General features: G+C 35.1%; 1 protein-coding gene across 4 annotated transcripts in view; it reads left to right on the forward strand.

Annotated features, from left to right (window-relative positions):
• LOC132705837 (diacylglycerol lipase-alpha) overlaps positions 1-21353 on the forward strand; it is a 70300-nt gene that overhangs the window by 10834 nt on the left and 38113 nt on the right. For all 4 annotated transcript variants that reach the window (XM_060676752.1, XM_060676754.1, XM_060676753.1 and 1 more), the window contains exon 2: positions 6186-6450. In XM_060676752.1, the coding sequence (XP_060532735.1) occupies positions 6356-6450 (95 nt within the window). In that variant the 5' untranslated portion in view covers positions 6186-6355. The remainder of the gene's footprint in view (positions 1-6185; positions 6451-21353) is intronic.

Here is a 21353-nt window from a genome sequence, read left to right on the forward strand (position 1 = left end):
AAAAAATGTGATTAACGCTTATTTTTACCAGTATGCCATGAATGTTAGTTACTATGGCAACTATTGTTATCGCAGTTGTCTTAAGTGCAATTACAAACAATAGATGTCAACTATTTTAATATGATTTTATTTATTATTTTTTATCGATTTAGTTCTGATAACATGATAAATAAATGAAAAAACAGTAAAATACCTACAAGTTAATAACCAAAATTATTATTGCAATTAACTTCATAATAAGACATTTCAAAAATTTTGTTCAAAATTATGTCCATCTGCTCGAACACTACTATCAAAAACTTTTAACAGATGAGCTTGGGTCACTTGTAGGAGAGTCCTTCTTGTGATAGCGGCACACGCTGCACTAATTTTGTTAATGAGATCGGCCATATCTTCGATAGGTTCTTCATAGATAACGTTTTTTAGGTAGCCCCAAAGAAAATAATCTGGTGGTGTAATGTCCGGGGACCTCGCCGGCCACCTTACCGGTCCATTAGTACCAAATCATCTATTGGGATATTCTCGGTTCAAATATCTCGTTACTATTTGGGCATTATGTGCAGGCGTTCCATCCTGCTGTAGCCACATATTCATTCTAGTGTCAAGAGGCACTTCTTCTAATAGTTCTGGAAGTGTAGTTTGAAGAAATCTTAAATAGCGATCTGTATTTAAAGTTCCTTCGTAAAAGTAAGGTCCAATAAGGAATCCATTTAATATGCCGCACCAAACATTGATACTAAAAATTCGTTGGTTACCTCTTTCTGTAATCCAACGAGGATGGTTTTCGGACCAAAAACGACAGTTGTGTCTATTAACGATTCCATTATTTTGAAATCGACTTTCGTCGCTCCATAAAATTTTCGAGAGAAAATTTGCATCTTGGCTAAACAAATCGGACAATGTCGCTAAGAAATACATTCTTCTAGCATAATCGCCTGGTTCTAGTTTATGAACTAGTTTACTTTTGTACGGGTGAAAAGAGTTTCTATGTAGAATTCTCCACGAAGAACTTATGGTAACACCGGTATTTTCTTTTATCTCTGATAGGGATATCTTGGGGTTATTATCAACCTGCTGAATTACAGCAGCAACATTTTCATCATTTGTAGCCGTCCTGTTCCTATCTCTTTTAGGTTTTATGAAGCTGCCATATTCTCTTAAGTTTTTACATAAACTTGAAAAGGTTTTTGCATCGGGGACTCTTCTATGCGGATAACGCCGTGCGTAAACTCTTTTTGCTTCTCTACAATTGCATCTGCATTCTCCAAACACCAACAACATGTCTACTTTTTCCTCATTGCTAAATTGCACCATTTTCACATAATAATTCTTAGTTTTTTTTAAACCGAACAAATTTGGATATTTCTTGTGACAAAATGTGACAATTTTTTGATACAGCAATAACAACTTACGTTTGTAATTGCACTTAAAACAACTGCGATAACAATGGTTGCCATAGTACTAACATTCATGGCATACTTGTAAAAATAAGCGTTAATCACATTTTTTATTAATCAAGAAATGGTTACTTTAAATCGGTATAACTTAGAAACGGGTAAAGTAAATAAGTTTGAGTAAATAACAAAAAAGTTTTTAAATAATATGTACTTTTGTATGCGCGTATTTCCAAAGTCTCTGCAATCGAATAATTTTTCGACGCGTCGCGACGCCCAGCTCTTTGCAGGCGTCGAATTTTTTAAACTTTAGGAAATATCTGCTTGACCCCGCACTTTGACTACTGTTCACATAAATTAAATATTTCTTTTCATTTTGGACTTATTGGCGTGCGGAGTTTTAAATGAAAAACCCTATATATATATATATATATATATATATATATATATATATATATATATATATATATATATATATATATATATATATATATATATATATATATATATATATATATATATATATATATACACATCGGGAAGTGGGAGGGGGAATTAAATGGGACCTCTATATATATATATATATATATATATATATATATATATATATATATATATATATATATATATATATATATATAGAACATTTATTCTATTAAGTTTAGTTTCAATCTTCTCCTGAAGATGCCAACTTGGCGATGAGTACGTAAAATTGAGTTTCGCTTTGTGGTAAAACGCGTTATTGAGTATAGGTTGACTTGTTGACTTCTTGAGTGGTCTTTAAAATAAATTTAATTGGAAAAGTTGTATTCGTTTCTGAGAGCGCCGTATATCTTGATCGATAGTGAGCATACAGTTCATCACGCTATATTTCTCTTGAGAATTTAATATTATTGATGTTCCAACGATCAGTATAGTAAAAATCACCCACTGTGTATATATAATATATGACACTATAACAAAAACATAGAATTGCAAAAATGTCAAGGAATTTCTTCAAAGACAGAAAATAAAATGTTTTATCAAAATAATAGCAGCATTGGCTTTACGTTTAATTTAAATGTTTCGCAGGTCGTAAAGTAACGACGTTGTGCTAAAATTAGGAAAGGTCTCTATTGTTTTTCTGACGAAAAAAAAAAGAATTTCGGACCGATAACAACCAGCAATAGAATGAATATAAAGAGATTAAAATGTCATATCACTGTACTTGCTGGACTGATACGGCAGACAAATTAATATCTTATCATAACTTTTTGATCACGATAAAAATTAAAAAAAAAAAATAAATGAACGGGAAAAATATATTTAATTTCGAAAAGTGTATGGCGATATTGTTCACTATCTAATGATCCAGATAATAGGCCAAATTTATTAGTTAAATGCAATGGTGTAATCTGATTTTTTCTCATAATTTCCGTTTCCCACAAATGAATACTACTTTCCCATTTATATTTATTTTTAGAAAATGACCCTTTTTATTTCTGATATAGGTCATAATTGGGAATGGAAACATCAGATATAACTTGAGGTACCAGTTTTTCAAAGACACTTCTGTGCTATATTTACAAACCTTCTGCATTCCTCCCGTATCGTTTGTTGATAAATTCAAATTGCTAGTGTTTTGTCAAGCTTTGAACGAACTGACAGAAGATTTATAAGTAGTATTTATAAATAGTTGACACAAAATGCTATAAAACGCCAACCTTCGAATTTAATACCAAAATTGTTACTGTTAAATATTGGTTTTTATTGCTCCCCGTACATTTTCGCCTTTTAGGTATTTATTTAAAAAATCAGAAAAAAAAACCCTGAGCAAGCAAGTCAAAAATTGCAAATTCGTTCAGATTTTCATTGCGTGTCAACCAGACAAATAATATGCCGAAAGTCACGGGATCTAGGAGCAATGCTTAAATAAGTTTCAGATTCTTAATTATAATGCCAAGTTTTACACAATAAATATTTTAATTGGTAAGAAAAATCAGAATTGAATTAGAACATCTCCGAAACCAGCGACATTTTCATGATGCGTCTTGAGCTCAAACACAATACTTCGGTGCCCCTTCTTTATGAATTACCCTGTATATCTGATGTTTCGCAATGTCCCTTACTTAGAGACTTAAATCATAATGTAATTATGTAAAATGCAATGTCTTAGATTAGGTGTTTTAACTTTTTTTTTCCTCTGCCACTTGCCTAATTTGAAGTGTTTATTCACTAAATTTAAGTAAAGGTGATGTCTTTAATTCAATTTCGACGAAAGGAAAATTAAGAAATGCAGTGCCCAGACGAATTTGTTGCTTTTTAAACTCATCCTTACACAATTTACATTTTCGTTGAGTATCTACCTAAAATTCTTTTTTTAAACAAAACTTTAAGGAAGTACAGAAAATGTTCGTCTCTCTGTTTTGGTTTTTTATGTTTTTAACTTTACATGCTTGAAAGTAACCAGATTTTCAGTTTGTTTTTAAAATAATTTATTATCGCATTCAGAACGGAATCATAGAGAAACATGGTTTAGCCAGGTTGTAACTGAAGGATCTTCCAAATTATGTCACCCCGGCGACCTAAAAGATATTTTAAAAACAACAGCGCTAGACCAAGCGTTGCGTCTTGATATTCGCTGCTACGAACTTAGAAAGTAAACCTAAGGCATCATTTTTAACCAAAAATTGCCCCATATCTCCTCGATTAATAAAATAAAAAAGGTCTGTGAGGAAACGAAGAATTTTGAAAAACGTTTTATAACTCGGTCTATGTTGAAGATATCGCCGTGTGGTTTCCACCATTAAATAAATAATCGACTCTATTACACGCAAGTTGAACAAATACTGCTTCCATAGACAACTATATTATATTTTTTGTAGATGGGAAACTTTACTCTTGGAGAATTGAAACAGCATCGCTGACGCCATCTAGCGCGATGTAAGAAACTAATAGAGAAGTTCGGAACCAAATTCCGTCTTCTTCTTCTAAATTCTTCTTCTTTCTCTAAATTCGAAATTTAAAAATGTGCGCGATCATAATTGCAATCGCAATAATTGTAAATTTTAATATTAAGGGTAAATAAATCTAGGGAAAAAATGGACTGACGGGATTTTTTGTTCAGCATCTCAATTTTTGAGGATAAATCTAGGAAAAAAAAAGAAATCATATGATTAACAAAATATTGGTTGAAATTTAAAAAATAACGACTTTAGATTTATGGTTTATTCAATTCAGTATTAACATCATCCAATACAACATGCACATAATTAATAATTAAATGTAGTAACTATTATTGTAGAATCAACCTATTATGTCTCTCCGAAGGAGAAAGTAATGTCACTGTATGTCACCATAACATTTTTATGTTATGGTTCCAATGTACCTACATATTATTCTCAAGAAATATTATTCTGTTACATACGAGCAGAAGTAATTTGGGTACTACATCCTTATACAATTTTATTACTCTTTAAGTATCGTCAACCAAAACACAAAGGGACCTACATTGGTTTTTCTTATTTTTGAGCAGCGGTTAAAGATTTTTTTGCTATTCTTGTGCTAACCGAAGTTCTTTTTTGGACAATATGTATATGCGAGCAGGTACCATTTAACTATGTTACGTAGATATTTTTTCGTTTTAATTATTGAGATTTTTACAAAAAAAAGAGATAAGCCAATTTGTGATTTTTTAGAGTTAAGCCTATCGGTGATATTTCATGATTCATTCATTCATTCATGCATTGCTCATACATTTCACTCTTTTTTGAGAATTTTGAGAATACTCCTTGTGTTTTAAAAAGTCCTCCGCGTCTTCCTCTTTTTCACCAATTTTGAAAAATCGCTTTTTGCAGTCACATGTTTGTTTTCCAATTTTCTTCCCTAGGTACCCAGCAACATATCTGCTCTTTCCTCAGTAAGTTTTAAAGAAGTAGGTAAATTTGCAGGTATTTGTGTGAACTGCGGAAGCGTAACGACCTCATCTTCTAGAAGTCCCTAAAATTATTATTATGACATATTATTATATGATTAAGTTTATGACATATTATTATATAATTAAGTACCTGCGATATAAGTCTTTGTAATGTGAAGAATAATTCTGATTGATCGTCTTCACAGTTGTTTCCAACAGACTGCTTGAAAGACATACCAGTCACCAAAAGGCTCTTATAATAACTTTGGAAATCAAAAACTGTAGGGTTAATATTCCGAATTTAGACTATCAATAAAATTAAACCTGAGATGAGAATAAGAGAGTGCTGCCTTTATGCTTTTAGTTGTACTTACCCAAAGAAGCAAAATCACTGCAACCAGAAAATGTTCAAAAAATCCAAAAACACTCACTGCTACGCAAAACTAGTCATCTTCACAATGTGAATACCCAGCGAACACGGACCATAGATGCGGACGGATGCGAATTTTAAATTTAACCCAATTTCTGTCAAAATTCATCTGTTTGCAGCGCCCCTGGCGGGATGTAAGCAATTAAACACGGTCTGAAATATTTCGGAGAGTGCCCAGGGTATGACCGCTTCCAACTGGACATAATATACTGCTTGTGCTTAATCCAGTGAAACTTTTGGAACTATAATTTGGTACAACGGCAGTTTTGGACTGTTTGGAAAATGCTCCACTAGATGCCACTATGATCTCGAATTTGATAATTTCCTACTTTTATGCCGTTCCTGAAGTCAATTTTATTTCCAATTTCGTCGCGAGTCTGCATGCTCCCGTCTCGTACAGAAGCGCGGCCTCATCACGGTTCTATTTTTATTTGAGGCAATATACAATGTTTTTTCTTTTTTTCAGAAATATGCGGCTCAACACGCGGCACCGAATTCCGTGATTCTCGACCCAAGACACCAAAAGTCGAATCGGCAACGATGAATCACCGCTCGTTGATAAGATTAAAAACATTTGTTGTTATGGTGCGGCGATCCAGTGAAGTGTAGCGTGACGTTTCGACCTTTCGTGACATCATGCCGGGTCTCGTCGTGTTCCGTAGGCGATGGAGCGTCGGTTCCGATGACATGGTCGTACCCGGAGCCTTTTTGTTCACTACTCATCTAATATGGTAGGTACGATAAGTCTTTTCTCCTGGAACAACTTACATTTGAAGTTCATTTCGTTGGTTTTTTTTTAATGGAGCGCGTTATATATGTTTCTCACAAAATTGGTTTGTTTTTTACAAGCCCTTCACAAATATATAACAGTATTAATAGGGATGTCTTAATAAAAAAGGACAAAATTTTAATTTTCATCATTTGCATTCGAAATTTTGCTGTAGACTTATTTACTGAACAACCTCTAGTCACACCGGTGTACATATTTGAACAATTTGTTCCAACGAGGATCGCAATTTGGAACTAATTTTAGATAATAATTTCAAATTTAAATCTCAGATATCAAAATGGATGCAAAAAGGCTATTCCAATCTTGAAATGCTATAGTAACTAGTGTGTTTTTCTACTCCCATCTGTAAAATACCTAATTACACACCGATCTAGCGTGCGGGAAGCGTCACTTTACCACGTCAGTTTCGTTTCCCACGAATCCGAGCCACTTCGGACATTTCCGGGATTTTACCGCACGGATTTGGGAGCAATCGGATGTTTTCGTAGATATTTCCGACGCTTTGAATTTTGACGTTTGTGAATTCTGACGGTCATGTCAGTGAATGTATTCCTGTTGCTTTGCGAAAAGCTACAAACTAACGGTCGTAGAAAAAGTATAGTATGCAACATGTTCGGTAAACTTTTTAAGTCACTCGTTTATTAAACACTCGCTCCGCTCGTGTCAAATAAACTCGTGAGTCAAATGCTGTTTACCGCACTCGTTGCATAATTTAAATACAGGGTGCGGCAAAATGATAGGTACTATTTGAGATGTTAATAAAAACCAAACTAAATAAAGCATAATATAATAATAATAATTTTCAGTGGCATTCTTTAGTAGCTCATGCACTCACAAGAAAAAAATAATTAAATTAAATTAAATACAGTTTTCATGTACGGCTCCAATATTTCACAATGTGTCATTATGTTTCGTTCCTGTGGAGACATTTCTACTGCTAGACACAGTCCATCCCCACACTGCATCCTTCCATATTGCTCATTTACAGTATGTTTATTGCCAAACCCTCCTCTGTACTTAACTAGGTAGTTTTAGTACATTCAATAAGTCAAAAAAACAATATACGTATAGCTTCATATTCGGTCTTACTCTTTTTCATGTCCGATGTATGTAGAAGTGGGTTTCAATTATTAGATAAGTATGACCTTGGGGTTTTGTAGAATTGTACTGTCAATAGACTCCGAACTGACGTTCTTCCAAACTCCAGCAGTTATTTAAAAGTTGTCAAGTAAACTTCTTATAGATGTTTACTGCGGACTATGCCAGTTCCATCTCTAATACTCTAATAGTCTGCGTTTCGTAAGATGCATTTATTTGATAAATTGTAGACGATATCGTTAGCGTATGGAAGTATTTGTACCTTTGCGCGTTGCCAAAACGCAAACGAGTAAGATGGTACTCACTGTCAGACGCCGAAAATCAAAATTTATGCAGTCCCATAAAAACGAAAGTTTTTTATGTTGCGTAGGACGTTTTAACGGTCGTCGATATATCAGGCCGGTTATTTTAGCAGATTTAACTCCACTAGACCTGACAGATAAATCAGGTAAATAGACTATTAAGAATACGTCCCCGTTTATAAATGATATTCCGGTAACTATTCGCGTCGTTTAAACAATTAAAACACGCTTCCCGATTAAATAAATATTTTCGTAATCCGGAAAATAGGAAACAATCGTTCGACGCCGTTTATTTTCGTTTTCATTACGTTCCAGATTTTTTGTTTACGCCTTGTACGTAAACACCGAATCAAAATTGGTTTCCTAAGAATAGAAAATTGCATGTGTTCCTTAAGTAAGACGTACCTATTTACAATGACCTACATATCTTTATTTTTCTAAATAGTCAGTTAGTATAGTCTTAATTACGCCGGAAACATCATACAAAACAAACGCCACCTGTTCAACGTCTTATTATTACCTAAAAAACGCATCCCATTGTTCAAAGTCGAACGCACGGTCAAAACTTAACATTACATTTAAATGGGCAAGCAAAAGCGGTGAGCAATGAACACACGAAAGCAGTCGGGACCGTCCCATCCGTCGGATGCACTGCGATACCGCGGTCCGTCTCATGCGGTGTTGCCAATGCCGATGTTATTACAGAACTATGTAACCGTCCCACGTCATTTTCGGCAAACGAAAAGGTGTGTATTATGTAGAAAATTATAAATTTGGTTGTAAGTCATCTGTATATTGTTTCCAAATGATTTCATTTACTATTTTATTTGACTGCAAAATCATTCTGCCATAAAATATATTAGGCAGTGCTAATTGGAAATCTGGCAATATTGTGTACGATATTGTTTTTGTTTTGGCGTTCGCAAGTCGCTAATAGAGAGATTATTCGTTTTGTTGGTTGTTGGCGTGATGTGTAATGAATGTCGGAGCGTGAGTGCAGTGTTGATGTGAATTGCATTAAAAAATTGAAGACTTTGGCGTCATTCACCAGAAAAAGTTTTGTCGAAAAACAAAAAGTTATAGAAGTGGGACGACCGATTTTTATTTTGTTTGAGTTTAAAGTTAAAATATGTTAAGTAAATTTTATAATATATCCACGTACATTGTACATAATAATGTATTGTGTTGCTGTGTGTAATATATGCGTTTCTTTTGAGTTTTTCGTTTTTTTCTGTTGCCTACTATACGCTTTATTTTTTATGTCCTCTATGGGAAAACATAATTAAGGCGTGGCGCTATTCTTTTCCCTCTTGCCTACCCTGCAATACATTGTACTGCACGCCGCTGTCTGGAACTGTCGGAAGCGTATGAACTGTGTCGGCGAATTCTTAAAAGAAATAGGTGATATTTCGATAGACGATATTCACTCCGTCCTGGCAAAACTAAGTACAAATAATTTCGGCTTATTTGGTGCCATAGATTTCTGTTATTTGACTTAACAGTCCTAGTTTTGCCCAGTTTTGTTTACCCAGTAAGTTACTGGAGATGTGTTGTTGGCTGGTTAGTTTATATTAAGGTAAACGATGCGACTAGTGTGGCTTATATCGCCGGTGTGTGTCGCCAAAGCTAGAGGAGGCATGGTGTTGTCTAGTTTGGTTTACCAAGTAAGAGGAGTCTTACTAGGGGTGTTATTGGCTGGTTCGGTTTACACGAAGGTAAACTTGGTTAGTAAAGATGGCCGGGTGAAGGTGAAGCTGCCGGTGTCGGCGCCCTTAGCTTTAAGTGGTCGATATTTTCCCAGTTTCCTTTTGGGTGTTTAGTTTTGACTCACCCATCGGTCTAACCTAAACAGCTATAATTCCGTCATTCGTAATATTGTGGACCCATTGGTATTTTCCGAAGTGAACGTAACGCGAACCGGCGAAGATAGTCTGTCTGGCTTTATAGAAGCACTGGTTAAGTCAGATTTTGAGTAGCTCCGATGGTTTATTTTTGATTGGCTATTTTGCAGTTGATCTAGCCCTAGTCTAACCCTATGTCGCCTTGCTCGCCATCAGAATCCTCCGCCCCACCGGGTTTCTATTTCTATTTTACTATTTATATGATATTATTTCGATTATTTCTTATGATCTCCGAAGGAGAGGTGATAAGGTGTTGTATTTAACACTAACTTTACTTTCATTGAACACGTACTTAAAATAACGCAAACCCATCCAAATTAGTGCATTAGAAAGTTTCGAAGTCTTTCCAACGTTTCTATATGTGTATATATAAGTCAAAACGCGCCTAGCTACTGTGCTACTATAAGAATTTAGAGCATAATAATTTAAAGCATCAAATAATACAAAATAAAAAATACCGATCATTATTAAAAACCTAGATTAATTTATCTCTAATTCCATAAAATGCTCTTAACAATTTGAAGCCTGAATTCATTATCATTTTGAAACATAACTGATATCTTAATATGTGGAAGAAGTTTAGAACATTTGTTTATTTATATTTAGTGGAAGGTTTTATTTTATTGCATTTTGGTAATCCGAAAATCGATATCTGCTTGAGCATATTCTCAACGCATGGCGTAGCCTATCGGCTTTCTCTGTCGAAAAGGCCACTAAGCTTTACGCTTAGGGTGATTCTTCTTAGAGTTAGATCAATAAATGGTCTGGTTATTTGTTCATTACACTGCATGTTGGCAATCATCAGACAAAACGTTATAAATATTGTTAAGAATATGCTGTGTGTGGCAATTTCCATGAAAATTTTAAATATGTCGACAACAATGAGATATCGGATCATCAGAGAAGAAGGGCTTAGGAATTTACTTCGCAATTGTTTGGTTTCGTTTTCTGTTCCGCGTAAACAAGTTGAGAAATCCATTACTGATTCCCTGAATAAAGCCGCCAAGTCAACTCCGCAACTGACTAATGTAAACAAAACACAGACAATCTGTCTAGATTACGGACGTGACTAGTTTGCCGCGCAAATCCAATTTTCAGCATACAGCCTGTCTAAAATAAGTATGACAATGTCGGTTAGAAGTGGCTACAGTGACTATTAAAAAGGTTTGACAATCTACATATCAGCAATATCATGTTGCTGCGGAGTTATATATATATATATATATATATATATATATATATATATATATATATATATATATATATATATATATATATATATATATATATATATATATATATATATATATATATATATATATATATATATATATATATATATATATATATATATATATATATATATATATATATATAGCAACATAGGAAAACTTGAAAGTTTGTTGCCATGTTTCTAGTTCTACATTTCGTTTTTGTTCTAATATGCGTTAATGTTTCATCCCTAAAAGCAAGATAATTGATGTCCACACCATGAGGAGTACTCTTCATTTGGTATTTCCATCTTTTTGTGAATGCGGCTGTGAATAATCCTTAGATATGAGACTTGTCATTAAAACTTTGGGAGCTTCCCCCACCATTGTTGAAGTCGGTACGCCGATGAGTAAAAAATAATTGCAAGATATTTCTCATAACCATTTTGATAATAAGGTCTAGTAGTTTCCCAGGTATGACAGTTTTTCACCCTTAATGAAACAGCCGGTATAATTTTCAAAGTCTGAAAATAATTTTTAGCACCCACTGTCGGCTTTTTTTATGCGTACGTTAATATTAATATTAATATTTACTTTACGAGTAAAAATAATATACTGTTTCAGTATTTGTTGATGCTTTTAAATTTCGTAAGTCAGGGAACACAAACATATTTGTCTATATTATTGCCCGTTCCCTATACCAACTGTTTTCTAAGTATTTAGCAATCCCGTTTGAAATTTCAGGCATCCAGACTGGTTCCTGTGATGCACGATAAATATTTTTGGAGTCTCATGTGTTACATGACATTCCAAGAATGTGCGATAGCAATAAAAATTTCCGACACTATATTTCGCGATGGCTTCGATTAAAATTCTATCGGTGCTCCTGAGACATCGATTTCCGAAAAATTTACATTTGCACTCGTCCCCTGTCATTTTTTGAAGGATTTCGAAGGTGAAGGATTTAATAACGAACGTAGATTTAAAATGTCGGGATCAAAGTATACGGATCCTTTGACGAGCAATCAAGAAATATTATTACAACAGCCGCTCTGAATCCATTTTCTCGTATGGGATCAAAGGGAGAGAGGCTGAAAAGTTTTGCGGAGGAGGGAAATCTATTTTAAATTCGGCTCGTTACCCGAACGCCGGTGTTCCTCGAAATTCGATCTTAAAATAAAAAAAAAATCAAAGTCGGGGGGATGCAAACCGTACGCTTTTCTTCGGCCTATTATTAGAGGCCTAGCCGATTGTGCACAATATAAAATTTAAATCAATACTTTAATGCGTCGTATAAATAGAAGCCGGTAGCAGTTGGACTTACTCTGGCCGTTAATCTTGCAGCGAGTCAATTGATTAAAATTCCGTTCCGGCAAATTGGACGTCCAGACGATCGTAACACTTGACGTGTAATTAGGAACATCTGTTTGAAAGTTTCAATATGATATTATAGCTCGATGCGTTCCGGCGTTTTGATTTGAAAATTTTTAGCACATAATTAGAACTACATCCATTTTTCATCGTGACTTGGAGTAAGTAAAGGAGTTTGAAATCTTATTATCTTAAGGGTCTGCTGGAGGATGAAAGACAGTGTTCTGTCAGGATTCCTATTAGCTTTCACAGTCACATGCCGATTAAGGACAAGGATTCACTTTGAGCCCTATGGCCTCGAAGGTCGCTCAATTAGAACAATTTAGTTTCTTCAACCCTTCGTTCAAGTTTCCCTTCAGCTTACCACAGTCGAAGGCCTTGAGATCCGCGGAGTCCGCACCCAATGAACTTACCTTCACGACACCAAAGAGACTACAGGACTACAGGTATTGACTTTGAGATGTTTAAGCGCTCCGAAACTTTTTATTAACCCGGTATGTTCCCTACACACATGTATGTATTTCCTTGTTTTGGACACGACCTTATATGTCACAGTTTATATTATATACAAGATCATAAAAGAACCTGTATCCTGCCTCTCTTTCACTATGGCGAAATATCAACTGCCGTAGTTCCTTTCTCCAAGCCCTCTGGTTGGGAGTAATAAAACGTGAAACCAGATTCAGTATTATAAAATTTAAGCGTCTTCCAATTGTAACTAATCGCATTTATAGATTAAAAGATGATTGAGTCACACAGGATGTACTTTAATGACTTTAATGAAGCAATGGAATCTTAGCTTATTTCCCAGTGTAAGCCCGCGATCTTTTGTCTCAGCTTTCCAAGCAATACACAGATTATATACTTTTATATTAACTAGTTGGTTTACATATACAGGCCTACCAAACAATATTGCGATGCGTTTTTTTTTTTAAATTTAGATAACGTTAATAATATCTTAAGGTCTCACAAGTCTTTGCAGCTTCCTAAAATTTTGCCCCGGAAATGAACTGCTTACATTTAAGTTTTGCAGTACTGGAAAATTCGGATGTAGATTATAATATATCGACTTAAATATGGGTCTGAGGCACCTGAGTTGCTGTAGCGCGGCAGTCTCGCCATCCATGTAGAACTACCTTATCTAGCCCTACGTATCTTAAAATTGTTATCATTTCATGATAATTCAAAATATCAAACAGATTACTAAAAACACCTTCGACGTTTTTCAATTATTTTTTTCAAAACACTTCAGTAATTTAAAAAATATTAAAAAAATGCACGCTGTACGATCCGGAAAGGTGAACGCTTTCATCCCGTAAAGTACGTGGTTATTTGAATTCTAAGCGTGGGATTTAGTCGCATCCCCTGAATGAACCCGAAAAGAAATGCCACCGGAAAACTCTCGGACCCTATCGAGCGCGCCATTTTGCGAAAGGTCAAAGGTCGGCCGGATGTGTGCCGAGTTCGCGAATTTTGAGGCTGCAAAACCGGGCCAAACGCCTTCTTTAATAATAAAACGACATTTCTGGAATGCAAGAGTGTTCCGGATCGAGAACCGGGGGCCCAACTCGTGTGGCGGGCGCTAGCGAATTTACATCATAAAAATGAACGTGAGTAAGTCTCAAGGTTGTCCGACAAATGGGAATAATATTCTGTATAACCGTTTACAGCTTTTGTTTTTGTTTGTGGGGTCACTGTGGTCTTAAAATAGTCCGCCAAAGATCTGAAGAAAGGCGTCAACTATTTTTTTTTGCCTAGAAATATACAATAATAACATGTTGCAAACTACTGTCTCGCTTTGCCTTCAGTAAATTGCAATTTTTTTTTGCGACCATCCGTTTCCCATGCAGATCCATATTTCAGCACCCCTACATCATTTTTTTCAGTTGATGCTGGTTGATTATTGTTGATCTCAAATACCGGAGGGTCCTAAATTGAATGGAAAATTCGAAATTCCCTCAAACTTGCCGTCACACGACTAAAAGCGAGGGATCCGGAACCGGCAGTCAAATTTGCACCGTAGTTTCGGAAAGTGGGACACGAAGATAATCTGTCCCAGAAGACCGTCGGTCAAAACGCGGTCTGCTCGTCCCCGATCGGACTCTAAACGACAGCCGATGTCAGGATAATCCCGATTTGCCTCTAAAGATAACACGCCCCGATAATCCCACCGCCGCCGGCATGAAATATTCATGCAGAAAACGATGACAAAATCTATTTAGGTTAGGTATCTGAGGGGTAATGGCCATTGATTTGCACGCCGACGGGCTCGAAAGCGCAAAATTGCCGTTCCTGCGGAATTATTGATATTTAACGGGATCCTTCCTTCCTCCACAGCTCGCGTACATCCTAATCCAAGCCTTGACGTTTGAGGTGCTGCAAAGACTATTGTATAATTTTTGTCATCTATTTTTTTGTCAGTATTAAACGAATAATAATTATAATTATGTCATTTCCAACGAGAAGCGTGAAAGAAAAGCCTCAATAAATTTATCAAGTAATATAACAAAACAGAACCGAAAAGGTTATTTATTTCTATAAAAGTTACGAAATACTGCGTAACCCTGAACCCTGAGAGTGCCCACAATGAGTGGTGAGAATATCGTAGACAGAGCATTTATCAAGGAAGAGACCTATTAAGCATAATTAAGTGAAAGAATGATAATAATGAGTAATAATTTACTATAACTGATCATCAAGGTAACAATGCAAGGGAATCGAGTTTCATACGAAAAACAGATGTTTTGGTTGAAAAATATCCGAGAAAAAACTGGAATAAACGTTGAAACACTCGAACAGCCGAAGAACGGGAAGAATTTGCAGTACGTATTGCCGATCTTATGACTTTTGACGCACGGTGCAATCCCAATCTGTACCCGCAAAGTAAAATTTAACCGCAATTAAGTAACTCCACAGAACTGCAACTTCGTTACCACAGACAAAGGGAGAAACATTCAAAGACAAAGATAACCGCCCAATCTCGAAAAAACTTTTTCGAGATTTAAATTGGCATTAAAATCATTTTTGTATGAAGGAAAACACACGAGGTCTGATTTTTTTACGGAATTCATTAGGCAAATAACGACGATACCTCTTCGACCGTCCCGACTCACTTCAGTGTACTTTATACGAGTAGCTGACACTTGCAACCATCGCATCGTCGGTCGGGACGTAAATTGTCGCCCCCGATGGTTAGTTTCATCCCCCTGCAAGTTACGACCCTCGAACGGTCCCTATTAAACTGTTTACTAGGGGACGCGGGCCCATATATTTCCCGTTGCTCCCGAACGATCTTCGAACCGAGATTATCCGTGTTTATGCCCAACATATTCTACCCTATTTTTTATATTCTTCCTTATGATTTATTCTCGGAGGGTATTGGGCCATTTGTGGCGAAATTTCGGAGGCCGCACACAATTTCAACAAAAATGTGGTCAAAATTATTATGGGCAATTTCGGAAAAGTGTAAAGTACTAACATGGGAAATTCCGGCCAGTTCCGTGTATATATTATAAATTATCGATAGGTTAATCACCAGAAATATTGAATTTGGAATTTGGACTAGAACCTCTAGAAAAATAAAAGACCTTCAACTACTACCGGAGGGGGTAAGAGTTGAGGGATGGCGTGAGAGTAGGTAGGTTGGTGCTAAGATGAGTGGTGGATCGAATGACCTCGACCTGACCAATTTTCGTTAATGCGAATCTTAATGTTACATGTTAAAAACGGCCGAAATTGCTGTTGAACTGTCACCATATATCTACTACAGTCTAGCAATTTATTAAAATGTCAAGAGGAGATGTTAGTTCCTCAGATAAAGATAAAAATACAATTTTTTATAATTTAATTTCTGTGTAACGAATTTCTTAGCAAATATATGCAGCGAGACTAAGAAATAGGAAAGCTCTAGGCGTTGACGAAATAGCAAATGAGGTCAAATATGGGGGAGACACATTACATAAGCTACAGCTTTTCTTTAATAAAATACTTGAAGGGTATACATAATATATATATATATATATATATATATATATATATATATATTTTTTTTTTTTGGGAAAATACCTACTGCATTTTGGTGGGCGGTATGTTTAGTTTTCATTTTATTATCTTTCGACTTCTTATGAATTTATATATATATATATATATATATATATATATATATATATATATATATATATATATATATATATATATATATATATATATATATATATATATATATATATATATATATATATATATATATATATATATATATATATATATATATATATATATATATATATATATATATATATATATATATATATATATATATATATATATATATATATATATATATATATATATATATATATATATATATATATATATATATATATATATATATATATATATATATATATATATATATATGATGACACTATATTCCGGGATATCATCCGTTCGCTCGTTGAACTCCGACTGGAATCCTGCATCCGACTGGAATCCTGCAAATCTTGCATCCGACTGGAATCCTGCAGAATGGGATCATCTCTCTCACCTGTGATTGCCAACCTCTTCATGATTTACTTCGAAAAGAAAGCAATAGAGAAGGCAAATCTGAAGCCAAAACTATGGACAAGATACGTTGATGACATATTTGTTGTATGGCCTTTTGGCAAGGAGGAGCTTTTGAAATTCCTAGACCATCTGAATTCCATTCACCCAAGGATTCAATTTACAATAGAACTTGAAGAGGATAACAGTCTGCCCTTTTTAGATGTGCACATCACAAGGACCGAAGATGGACACTTGGAACACACTGTCTATAGAAAACCAACACACACTAATAGATATCTGAACGCTAAATCTCATCACCACCCATCACAGATACAGGCAGTGGCAAATACATTAATTGCTCGGTCCTTCAGGCTCACAAACGAGAGGAACAGAGATAAAGAACTGAAGAAAATTAGTACCTGTCTTCAACAAAACGGATACCAAAGGCGCACCATCAGCAAGGCAATCGGTAAACAACAACAGCCGCAGCAGAGAGTGCAGGACGAGACCCAACGAAGATCGATCGCTGTCCTGCCATACATCAAGGGGGTTACTGACAAAATCGGCCGAATATTACGGAAACACGACATATCAACGGCATACAAACCTGACCATACCATCGGAGCAATACTAAGAAACCCAAAACAAAAAATTACTCTGGAAAACCAAGGAGTATACAGTGTAGCATGCGGATCGTGCAGCCTGACGTATGTGGGACAGACCAACAGAAGGATTTCAGCCAGGCTCGAGGAACATCGTTTAGCCATAAGAAACAAACAAACAACATCTGCTTTGTTTCAGCACCAACATCAGACAGGCCATAAAATTGATTTCGGTACTTGCAAACAAATAGCTAATATTCCTGATTTTAGGACTAGGATTATACGAGAGGCCATCGAAATAGAAAAGTCCGGACACCTCAATACGAGAGACGACGCTCTGCATTTATCCAACACGTGGAGAACGATAATCAAACAGCAGAGCGATGTGCAGCAGCCAACGGGGACATCGCAACTACGATCGGGCGAAATTAACAACGCGACAATTCAGGGGGCGGAGCCACCTCCCCCCACGCACAAGCAGCACCGTTACCATCTCCGGCGCAGAGTATAAATACCGCACGCACCGCCGATAACCTCCCAGTGTTCGAAGTGTTTTCGGAGCGCGAGCATTGAAGATGCCAAGTGAGATTTTGGCGAAACGTCTGCAGGATTCCAGTCGGATGCAAGATTTGCAGGATTCCAGTCGGATGCAGGATTCCAGTCGGAGTTCAACGAGCGAACGGATGATATCCCGGAATATAGTGTCATCACATTTTTCCATCCGTGAATCAATACGTGAGAATATATATATATATATATATATATATATATATATATATATATATATATATATATATATATATATATATATATATATATATATATATATATATATATATATATATATATATATAAACCTATAGCTTATCGATTGACCGCGAGTGCAGCACCAAGAAGTTATTCTTCTTCCTTTTCTCGCGGTATTAAATTCTTGAACTTAACTGGCCATCTATACCCGCCAGCGCCCTTAGGCGCATGCTCCACTAAAAATCACGGTGAAGCGCTAAATCGGTCGCTCTCATCGTGTGGTTCAAAAAGTGCCGTTGAACGCATCAGGTCATACGCGTGGTGATCAACAAATTTCCTCACCACTCGAGGCACAGAGGACGCAGTACGGGCCGGCCCCTCCGGAAGGAAGACCAAAAGCGAGGTAGGGTCAGTTAAGTAATCAAAAATCTTTTGATGATATATATATATATATATATATATATATATATATATATATATATATATATATATATATATATATATATATATATATATATATATATATATATATATATATATATATATATATATATATATATATATATATATATATATATATATATATATATATATATATATATATATATATATACGACATGGAAATTGCGTAATTTTTCTTTCCACCGGTATAATTGTAAATTTCAACCTCCCTGTGTATCACAGAATGATGATAAAACTGCTACATTAAGCTATAGCCAAAATTTCAGCTCTGGAATCAGGTTTTGAACAAAAAATAGGAAAATAATCTTTTCAACCGTTTTGAACGTAAAAGCAACTATTTTTATTATTTAGGCTTTGATGTTTTTGAAATTAGTTAATAATAGCAATTCTTTATTTATACTTTCGGATAATGTTAGATGTTAGATGTTACAAAAATATTGGTGGCCTGCGCGAGCAAAGTCAAATGGATTTAAAAAATTATCAATTGCTAACGTATAAAAATATTAACAGCAGTACAATAGGTACCAGGAATTACACTTCCAGAAACTGATAACGCAAACCTAATATCAGCACGTTTACGAGTAGGTAGTTATGATGGAAAATTTTGAGTGATTTTTATTTATAGGAGACTCTGATATTAGTAGCAGTATCAAGTTTGGTTAGTTTATAGATTTTTCAATAAAATACCCTTTCTCGTTCAGTTCTAATTCCATTCCATGACTCCAATGTATATTCCAGTAACAGAGATCAACTGCAAAGCCAACTAGAACTAGTGGCCAAATTCACAAAGGATATCCGAATGAAATTTGAAATGGAAAAGTGTGCTTTTATAATAAGAGGCCAAAAAGCAGATTTAATATGGAAATCAACCATCTGAGACGATTATTTATGTCCCTCCTTTAGCCCCACCCACTTCAAACAGTATAAAAGCAGGTACAGAGTAGAATGTTGAAAATAGTTCTAGTTCATCCTCTTGGTTAAAAGATCTGATTATACAGACACTTATAAAGACGCTTTCCTGAATACGAAACCATAATAGGAATAATAACTGAGTGCCATTTAATAACAAACTTTAATAATAACATTTTCTTTGAAACCAATCCGATCCGATACGTTGGGGAATTGATTTTTTTTTCTATCCCAAACGTTGATCAAAATGGACGATGCTACGTCATTACTGATATTGTGTTCTTCGAGTCGGTTTAACGCACTTTGCTCACCTTTTTCGGGAAATTCGATCGTCCCCCTTACTTCGAAAAAAAAAAAGAAGAAAAACGGCGGGCAATTTGGAATTTTGTCACGCGTTGTCCGTAGGGGTTTCGCGAGAGCAATCAGACGCGTTTCTCGTGATATTGGACAAGTGCGGCGTGTCAGTTTTGGGGGAACGAGACAAGATTTATTTCCCATTAAGATCCTCCCGGCATTTCTGATGCAATTTTAATAATAACGTCGGATTTGATCGAAAAATCCGACTCCAAATGTCGATACGAGACGTAGGTAGACGCGACTGTGGTTGTATTCCGAAAAATGTAATACGAAAAATAGATAAATTTCAAATATAGTCGGACCACACTCGAGAGAAGCGTAATAGAAATCATGCGATATAAATGTGATATGGAAATTACCACATATACTATTTTTCAATTTGCAGAAATAAATTAGAATGGATGCTTCTAGAAATGGAAGAAAAAAAAATAAATCGGTCAAAACTTTTTTTCCAGTTTTCTTATACTAACCGGAGTTAAATTGATTACTGTTTGAAAGTAGAAACATTATGAAAGATGAAAAAGAAAGATCTTATACTCTCTTCTCGAATTAGGCTCAATAGAGTACAATAGAGTATATAATAATGTATCCAAATTAAAAAAAAATAATAACTAGTTTGCTCTGTCCGTTATTGGATGCAATGCAATCTTTTGGAAGTATTCTTCCCTCTCTTTTTTCTAACATGGACATTCTAACAACATCAGCCCCTGCAATTTTCGGTTCCAGTAAATGCTTGTCACGAATTCTTAGTGCTAACAATTCGGACGCATCATTTGGAAGGTGCAAATCTCTAATTAACTCATTTAATTCGCTCTGGGTAGACACTTCGGGCTCTCTGAAATCTAGGTAGGTATTACATGTGGTCCATGATTAATTGGTCGAATAGCAGAGATTGGGATACACAATTGGTTTCTTATTTTTTCTGTTAAATCCTTCAATGTTACACGAACAAAAATAACAATCATCACATTTCTTCCTAATTGTTTTTCAGTTTCTTAAAGCGTGGCAAACATTTTCCACAAAAGAAGTTTGCTATACTACCACATAAATATCACAAGAGTTATTTAGATTGTTCACGCAATGTCATTCTTCCATATTATAGCCACGAACAAAGTAGCACGACTACTTCAACCAAACTGAGCATAAGCAGGTTATAACACTGAATTGAAACTAATATTATCCAGTGTTGCCAGATCACATTCAATTTCATAAAAATATATTCATTTAAAAATCATGCCTAACATAGAACAAACATATTCATGTAATAAGGTATATTAATAAAATAACTTTTTTAAGATATAGAACGCTATAAAAAAAATACAATTATACAAAAATATAC

This window comes from Cylas formicarius, unplaced genomic scaffold, assembly GCF_029955315.1.
Source record: "Cylas formicarius isolate icCylForm1 unplaced genomic scaffold, icCylForm1.1 PGA_scaffold_8__14_contigs__length_24414737, whole genome shotgun sequence".
Classification (NCBI taxonomy): Eukaryota; Metazoa; Arthropoda; class Insecta; order Coleoptera; family Brentidae; genus Cylas; species Cylas formicarius.